At 36.3% G+C, this 9,665-nt stretch overlaps 1 protein-coding gene across 2 annotated transcripts in view; it reads left to right on the top strand.

Moving 5' to 3' along the window:
* The window catches only part of itprid1 (ITPR interacting domain containing 1), an 18,725-nt gene extending 10,671 nt beyond the window's left edge, over positions 1–8,054 (top strand). For both annotated transcript variants that reach the window (XM_016543393.1, XM_016543392.1), the window contains 7 exons: positions 2,415–2,539; positions 3,091–4,026; positions 6,543–6,670; positions 6,768–6,879; positions 7,117–7,386; positions 7,481–7,529; positions 7,962–8,054. In XM_016543393.1, the coding sequence (XP_016398879.1) occupies positions 2,415–2,539; positions 3,091–4,026; positions 6,543–6,670; positions 6,768–6,879; positions 7,117–7,386; positions 7,481–7,528 (1,619 nt within the window). In that variant the 3' untranslated portion in view covers position 7,529; positions 7,962–8,054. The remainder of the gene's footprint in view (positions 1–2,414; positions 2,540–3,090; positions 4,027–6,542; positions 6,671–6,767; positions 6,880–7,116; positions 7,387–7,480; positions 7,530–7,961) is intronic.
* Positions 8,055–9,665: the final 1,611 nt, after the last annotated feature.

Below are 9,665 nucleotides of genomic sequence, written 5' to 3'. Positions count from 1 at the left end.
CTCTAAGCGTCTGCACCAGATGCGAGCGGCGCGATTTGACAAAAGCAAATAGAACCCAGTGATGTTCTCTGCTGTGGATGCGGCGCGACGCGTCACGACAAATCCATGACAGTATAACTGATGCCGCGTTCTATTTCTGACGAACTCCAGCGCTCTGACACAAAGGACCAATTCAAAGCGCGATAAGAGAATCGTGAAAAAATAGTTTCCTCAAAAATATTAAGCAGCACAAATGTTTACAACATTGATAATAATCAGAAATGTTTCTTGAGCAGCAAATCATCATATTAGAATGATTTCTGAAGGAACATGTGACACTGAAGACTGGAGTAATGATGCTGAAAATTCAGCTTTGATCACAGGAATGTTAAAACATTCAAATAGATCATTTAAATTGACAATATTGTACAATATTACAGTGTTTACTGTATTTTTAATAAATAAATGTAGCCTTGGTGAGCATAAGAGACTTTCCCAAAAAAATATTTTTCTCTACAAAAGGGGTGCCCGGCAGAAAAAGTTTGGGAACCACTGGCCTACTCAAACACACAAAACAAAACAAAACAAAACAAAACTAAACTAAACTACATTAAATTACATTAAATTACATTAAATTACATTAAATTACATTAAATTACATTAAATTACATTAAATTACATTAAATTACATTAAATTACATTAAATTACATTAAATTACATTAAATTACATTAAATTAAATTAAATTAAATTAAATTCAGGCCTACCTCATGTTGCACGTTTGCACTTTTTGAGAAAAACAATGGCACAATAAAAAAAAATACTTTTCAGGTCTATGTCCAATCCCTCAATTATTCACGTTATATAAGGTTAAAATATTATATCGTGATATGAATTTTAGCTCATATCGCCCACCCCTAATAGATAGATAGATAGATAGACAAGCACACTAATAGATGGGTAGACAGGCGGACAGATAGAGATAGATAGACAAACACACAGATATGTGGATAGATAGACGGATAGACAGACAGACAATCAGACAAACATATGGATAGATTGATGGATAGGCATTCAGCTAGATAGATCGATAAAGAGACAGACAGACACACGGATAGATGGATAGATAGACGGCTGGATAGACAAGCACACAGATAGACAGACAGACAGACGGATAGATAGATGTATGGAGTATATTAGAATGATTTCTGAAGGATCATGTGACACTGAAGACTGGAGTAATGATGCTGAAAATTCAGCTTTGATCACAGGAATGTTAAAACATTCAAATAGATCATTTAAATTGACAATATTGTACAATATTACAGTGTTTACTGTATTTTTAATAAATAAATGTAGCCTTGGTGAGCATAAGAGACTTTCCCAAAAAAATATTTTTCTCTACAAAAGGGGTGCCCGGCAGAAAAAGTTTGGGAACCACTGGCCTACTCAAACACACAAAACAAAACAAAACTAAACTAAACTAAACTAAACTACATTAAATTACATTAAATTAAATTAAATTAAATTAAATTAAATTAAATTCAGGCCTACCTCATGTTGCACGTTTGCACTTTTTGAGAAAAACAATGGCACAATAAAAAAAAATACTTTTCAGGTCTATGTCCAATCCCTCAATTATTCACGTTATATAAGGTTAAAATATTATATCGTGATATGAATTTTAGCTCATATCGCCCACCCCTAGGCTAAAGCCCTGTTCACACCAAGAACGAAAACTATAAAGAGAACTATAACGATATTAGCGTCCACAACAGCGGACGATATTGTCTGTTTATTCTAAGTGCACGCTCATCTGCCGCTTTTAATTCTCGAGCTCGTTATAGCAGGATGGATTCTGATTGGGTGTCAATGTTTGTATCGTTCATCAGCTGGGAAAAATCATTCTGAAAGAGATTCCAACGATATCGTTTCTCTGTGCCTTTATCGTTATAGTTGTGGTGTGGACTCTGCTATTCTTTAATATTGAGAATTATTTTTAGAACTATATCTTTATCGATATCTCTATAGTTATCCTTATCTTTATCTCTATCCTTATCTTTATCTTTATACTTTATAGTCCTTGGTTTGAATGGGCCTTAACACCTGTACTTCAGAAAAAAGATCAGATTTAAAATACAATATTGTTCCTTTTGCTTCCTGAAAAGCGAACATTTTTAAAAACCACAGTGTGGATTCAAATAATTTACTTAGAACAATTTCCATCTCTGATATTATGCAAATGACTCATGCGATTGTTCAGTCATTTTCATATGTGCAGCAGGCTACATGCTGTATAGTTGAGGTAATGTCCACCTGACCACAGTGCTATGGAAAAATGGACTTGTTTGTTTAGTCTGATCAAGAGGCTTTAGTGTTCTTCTGAACGCTTGTGAGATGTGGACGCATGCTAATCTTGATCTTGGTTCCTTGTAGGTGAACGAATTGGGTCTTACGTGATGAGAACAAACAGTTGTCATTCAGACAGCAGCGGCTTCCTAGAGGAGCCCTTCATACCTGCGCTATCCAAGCAAAACAGCCCAGGACCCGAGCTCATGAAGGTAAGACGTGTTTCAGTTCTTTCTTTATTTACATACTGCAGAAGGTTTAAGTACATGTATTAATGGTGCTATATATAGTTTTTATCTGCTATTGTGTTAAATCTGTTTTTTTCCTGTGATGCAATGAGAGATGCAATGATTTCCTGTGAGAAATTAAGAAAATACAATATTTTATAAAATATTTTTTTCAGAAATGCCACAATATTCTTTGAAGTAACTTGGTAAATACCATTGTACGTTTGATATGGTTTGAACCATTTTTTTTGTAAAGGCTGACATCCATACTTCAAAAAAGGTTGCAATGTAACATGAGCGGCCAACCAATATTACTGTAGCTCAGCCGGTGTTGAGTTTGAGGCAGGATCTGTTTGTTCAAACAAAACAGACATCAGAGTTTTGGGGAAACCTGTTTGGATACAATATCTATAGCCATTATTTTTACAGTTACATTCTGTGTTTTTAGTGGAGCAGGCAATGTGGATATTTACCACTTGCTGGGGTCCGTTTATGAATATTTGTCTGATTTCCCATGCTGTTTCTGCTTTTTGCAGATGCTGAATGCAATATCACAAGATAGCACAAAGGATCAACAGAAGAGATTACAACAGCGAGAAACGGAGGATCCCCCTGCAGATGAACAGAACTGTGAAATGGAGTCAAACCAAAAACCCTCGCCTACAACACACTCTGGCAAAACTCTTTTGGGAACAGCAGACTCTGAAACTATGTTTGACTCAGGAGAGTTGAGGAAAATAAGAAGTGAAAAAGAAACCACTTTGTCGCCAGATATTAGTAAAGTGGGCAGTAATGGTGTTTACACTCTAGCATACTTTGTTCAAATGGATCCTGTCCGAAATTATCCGACCGAAATTCGTGAACGAATGCAAGGATCAAAAAGTCCAGACAGTCGTGTTTATAGGGAAGACATGTCCTTGCTTGAGGAACTGAAATCTGCTGAGACAAACTCACACTTGAGTCCTACTGATCTGGGGACAGATGTTGTGGAAAAGGAGGTGGATACCTTAACAAATAATCTTGAGGTGGGCAAGAAAGATCCAGCTTTGGATTTGATGCAGGAATCTCCAGCTTCTACCCAGGGCAAAACGGTGACCTCTGATGCAGCCGCTGGACACAATTCCCCCACAGCACTCAAACTCAGGAGAGAGTCTTTCTCCAGGAGGTCCTGGTCTGATGTGATCACAGATAATGACTCCGGAACAGCACAAACACCCACCACACAGACACCATTCACATCTGTGGACACATCTCCACCTCACTTATGGAACTCTGTGGACTGTTCTGGAGATCTTGGGCGTTTGCGTATGCGGTCGATATCTCTGGACACGGGACTGTCGTATGAGGAGGAGGATCACAGACTGCAGGGTGCATTGAGGGCAGGGGCGCAGCGATGCTTCTACTGCGGGTCCCAGATTGGCTATGACAATGGCTGGGCAAAACCTAAACCTGAGCTGTCTTCCGGTCTGCCTGTAAGTAGAAGTTGCTCTACAAATAATCATTATCTATAATCATTAACTATAACGGACTGGGGTGTAAAATTCCAATCATGCTCTATATTGTACATTCAAATTATTACAGATGCATGATATTGTAACGTGGGGATTGGGTTTTGTTTCTGGTTTAGGTTTTCATGTCTTTTATTTACAATGAAGACGAAACATAATCCAAACAGGCTTGGTTCAACTTGACAATGGCTAGACATAAACAACTCACCGACAGCAGGGTTACAACTTCAAAGCTAGACAAGGAACAATGGCAACATGAGGGCTATACATACTAAACAATAAGGGTCACATGACAAAGCCAACCAATGAGGAACAAGACACATGACTAAAACAACCAATCACAACATGACACATTCATCTAAGGAACCAATTAGAACAAGACACAAGAGGCTTGTTCGAGATGAACTATACTAGCCTGCCACCGGCTGGCGAGAGTAGCCACTTGCAGTCGGGGCGGAATTAAAATCGGAGACGTCAAGTCGGACACTTTCTGCTCCCGGTAATGACGCTCTCACAGTGTTTGCCTACTCTATCACAGATTAAGTAAATTAAATGCAATATTTGTCAAATACACCGAAACGTTTTTATGAGCAACAGAAACACTTCTTATATACTGCTTAATACAGCACCATCTGTTGAAGAATAAAGTTCTGCATAAACATAGGCTACTAAATACCAATAAAGTGGGGGTATATATGCTTTTATCAGTGTTTTTAATAAACATGACTCAAGATAACAGTGCGACTACACTAAAAAAGATTTTACTGTTATAAAAACAGACCGCATGAAGTCGAACAAGCCTAAGAACAAGAGGACCACATGGCAGGATCACATGACAGGGTAGGAAAACACATGACAGGAACATGAAACAAGACAAAATATCAAAATAAAAGACATGAAAACCTAAACCAGAAACAAAACCCAAATCCCATGTTACAGATATATAGGTAGCATATTGATTATCGGTTGATATTACATTTTTTTAAATTATCATATCAATATTGGTCAGTATTAGATATTTAATTGCACATGCTTTTTTCCTATTTTTAAATGTAGACTGCCATAATTTAATGCTCGCTTAAATTAATATTTTAAAACAGTAATTTAATAACACTGTTAAATGTAATCTGTAGCAAATCTCAAAATGAATATCCAGTTTTCATATTGTATACATTACAATGGTGTGATACCTAAACTTAGTTCTAGTATTTTACTTTTATTAAATATTTTATGTTTAATTTATTTAAACAAAATTTTATAAACGGCATATATTTTTAATATTGGTCATATATTGGTTATTGGCCATAACATTTACTGTAAGTCATTATTGTCTTTTTGCTATTTTGCTAGAATTTTGTTGTTAGTGTATCCTTATAAATCATACACTGGTTTTCATTTATGAAAATTATTCTTTATAAGTAATTTAGACCATTTTTACACAAAATTCAGCTCAATGCATAGGTGATTTACTTAAGAATTTCAGTGTAAACATTTATATGTAATATAATTTTCACAGAAATTTGTTCTGCTGTTGCAATTGTGGCCCATTGTTTTTATATTTGGTTTGGAAAAAAACAAAAAAAAAACACTGGTTGCTTCATGGTATGTGGGAGGAGCTTCACATTTGAAGTATGGATTTCCATGGGCTCTTTACTACAGTAGATCTTTCCTCTGATTTTAACAACAAACTAAGATTAAACATTCTATTCTGGGAAAAACTCTTCTGCCTCTCAAACATCTGCGATTAAAAGCTATGTGCACTGCTTATGTTTAATGAGGCTCATTTGAATTTGTATAGTTCATTTGCATGTGTAATGGAAAACAGAAGCGAACATTGACCACTTCAGAACCTTGACAGGTTTTAAGCACACGCACCAAAATCCCCTTTAACTCACATCCTCGCTTACAAACGCTCCACTGAAGCTGCCTGCATTTAAAGGTCAGAGGTCACGAACTGCAAAATACTCCTCGCTACTGGAAAATCCAGCTAAAACCCCAGCTTCAAGCCAGTTTTATTTTAGTGTCATTGAGATATATTAATAAAAAAAATAAATAAAAATAAATTATATATATATATGTTTTCACTGTAGTTTTAGTTAGTTTTAATAATTTTCTCCGTGTTTTTATTTCAGTTTTAATTATTTTTGTGCATCAGGGTAAACTAAATGAATGTTGTCTTGGCAGCTACCTGAAATAAAATAAGTTGTTTTTTTTTAAATCTTTTTTTTAGTTTACGTTTATTGTATTTCAAGTAACGCAAATGTTTTTTGATGACAAAAAAAAAAAAAAACAGGTTTTTGATCTTGGTTAGGTGGTTCATCAGTTGGACCTACCAGTTGGTGGGACTGACGTCATGTTTTAACCAGCCTCTAGCAATAAACCAGCTGTTATACACCAAAAACCAGCTTAACCACTTTTACAGACCTTGGGAGGGGATCACGCAGGAGCAGACAAATATCCTTCTATTTCTCTATTTCCAGTACTCTCTGGATGAGCTTGAAGACATGGTGAAATGTTTGAGGAAGTTCCGGGCAGTTCTGACAGAAATTGAAGTGAGACTAGATGAAGAACAAGCATCCGTGATCGGATCTCTGTCAGATTCCCACAGGTGATAACGAATACCATCATAACGGATATATCACTGATTAATAGTGCTCCTCAATAGCATGTATTTTGCAGTGTTTAAAGTTGATTTTGTGTCTCAGGGAGGAAGTGGAAGATGTTTTGAGGCTACGAGAAGCTGTCAAACATGAAGCCGGGACGCTTGAACAGCAGCTGTCTGATCTGGTACATCACTATGATGACAGCATTAAAATGGTATTCAATCTACTCATAAACTAAACATTAAATATGGTTTATGGATCAGAATAAAGGGCTTGGTGCAAAAATGTCACAAATTGACAAAACATGTTCCAAATATTTCAATATGGGGCAAAACTCTTTCAAGCATGAATCAGAACCCACTTTGTTACCAACCAACATCCTTTAGCGGTGCGATGTACAGAATATAAAGCAGAACACCTTTGTTTAATCCCTGTATTTTTATGTTTATAGAAGCTGAATCGGCTCATGGACGAACAGTCTCAGCTGTGCACCCATCTGCAAATTACACCCTCTGATATGCCTCATTCAGAACCCACCTCAACCAGGAGCGTGGCCATTCAGTGCTGCCTGCCGCCCATCACGTCCAGTCCACAGCGGTGTGTCCATCATCACTGCATCTGTCATGGGGCATGTCAAGATCCACACCGGTTCCCCTGTAAAACCCAATGGGAGGCCAATTGCAAACCAGACAGGCTAGACTTTGTAGCTTTTATTAAAAGTGTAAGAAACATCTCATACCCTCATCATCAGAATAATTAGATCTGATAATGATAATGTCCTAACGCATTGTTAATTGTGCATTTGTATCTTTCAGTTGAAAAATTCATTACAACATTCAATGAACAATAACTCATTGGAATAAGGTTTGTTTTCTGCTTCAGTCTGAAATCAAAAGTTAATTTTACTTAATGACCCAATAAAATCATTTGTCGATAATAGTTTATATTTCGCAATTCTGACTTTCTCAGAATTTTGAGTTTACATCTCGCAATTCAGATCTTTTTGTTTCTGCCACAGAATTAAAAAAGGTGATTGTGACTTTTTATCTTAACTTTTTTTCTCACATTTGCAAGTGTATATCTGACATTTCTGACTTTTCACAATTTTGACTTTTCTCTTTGTGAGAAAGAGAGCATAACTGTGAGATATACTCTCAGAATTGCAGAATTTATCATGTGGTGGAAACAATTGTTTTTAAAAAATATGGACAAATATTTTATGGGGTCTGAATGGAATTTAATTTGACATGAATGCAACATACAAAACTAATAATTTTGTTCTTTCCTTTTATGTAGTGACGCAGCAGTGATGAAGACCCATTTCGCCATTTCTTTTGGAAGTCACTTATAAAGTGAAGTGCTGACTCTTGACCACAGAACTAATAAAGAATTATGTATATACCATTATCATGTGTCCATTTGAGTTTTTATGTGTGCACAGCACAGACGTCTCTTATGTAGAGTGAACCTCCTCCCAGTAGCCTAACACTCTCGCTCCCTCTCCATCTTTGTGTCTTTGTAATGAAACACTTCATATCATTGTGGTGTTGCACTGACCATATAAGGAAACTGCAGCTCTCCTGATGAAGCAGTGGATGACATGGCGCTGGTCCCGCTGTCTGATTGGACAATGATCTGATGGTTCCTTCACTGTTCCTGAGATGCTCTCCAACAGTTATGGCCCAGTCTCAGGAAATGAAACCATCTGCTGCTGAAAATGTCAGTAGGCCTATTTTTTAATAACTTCATTTAAGAACATTGTTGAACCTTAGAAATAAACATTTCCCAACTGGGACAGCTGTGGGGTATGGAGGACCATGTAATAGTAATAGAGTTAAAATTTAGAATAATGGTCTACAAAATAAATACAGTAACTTATGGTTTTCTCAGTAGCCAATTTACCTCTTGAATTATAGTTATGTACTGATATTTAACTTGTGTTACTAACCAAGATTAGGTTTGACATTCACAGAATTCATAATTGAATAAATATTGTATACATGCAGTTTTGGTGTAATAAATCAGAAGGTATTACAAGTCATAACAGTGTCAAAACACGTTTTGTGCAGTAACCATTCAATTGTTTGTCACATTAAAAATGTTTTGGGGAATGTTAACGTTTCGGAGTTGAAGGCCAATGCTGCTGTTAAAATGCTTTTGTGCCTACAAACTATTCACTGTTTTGCCATGTAACCAAGCCAAAGTATTAAGCTTTACAATATGTGTGAAAATAATTAAATACGGAGTAATTACACTGTGAGAAACTTACCTGTTTGAATCGTTTTATCAGAAATACTTCGATGTCACTTCCTCAAATATGTTCTCAGGAATATAAAAAATAATATTTTGTTTCAAATCGTTGTAACGTTACTACCCCCTAAACAAAGTAATGATCAGTATCTGTGTTTAAAAAAAATCAGTTAAAAAATCGCGTACTGTAACGGCGCTTTCAGAATTTAGGGATCGTGTGTAAAGTGCCGCACTGCATCCTTATGCAGACTGACCAGGTTTTTACGTTTAAATTTATGTTCTTGGCAGACGCTCCCTTACCACGCGTCAGGTTGGCATATGGACTGTTTATATAGTGTTGTGTTTAACAAGGTAGTAGACTATGGTTCAGTGAATGAAAAAATAATCAAAACCACTTCACACACTCTCCATACACACTCCTCACGGGAGGAGGAAACATCATTTACATCAGAGGAGTATAGAAAGACATCAAAGCCTGTCAGTAGGCTAAACAATGTCCACATTGTTTTCCATTATTATTCATTTCCTCTTCTTCACGCTCTCAACTGAGCTAGTAATGAGTTGTGGTGAGTGTATACGCGTAAAATTATCTTAAATATTATTGGGCTATTTATGATGTGGTATATTTTAATTATATATGGATGCACTTAATATCAAAACCAAATGAAGTAGGAATCACTGCATTGAAGACATTATCTTAACACACTCCGTTTTACCAAACCTCACCTCCATCGTGTTGGAATCACTGCT

This window comes from Sinocyclocheilus rhinocerous, unplaced genomic scaffold (genome assembly GCF_001515625.1).
Source record: "Sinocyclocheilus rhinocerous isolate Xijiao unplaced genomic scaffold, SAMN03320098_v1.1 scaffold97, whole genome shotgun sequence".
In the NCBI taxonomy this organism is placed as follows: Eukaryota; Metazoa; Chordata; class Actinopteri; order Cypriniformes; family Cyprinidae; genus Sinocyclocheilus; species Sinocyclocheilus rhinocerous.
Note: the sequence above shows the minus strand (reverse complement) of the source record. Positions and strands in the feature narration are given on the sequence as shown.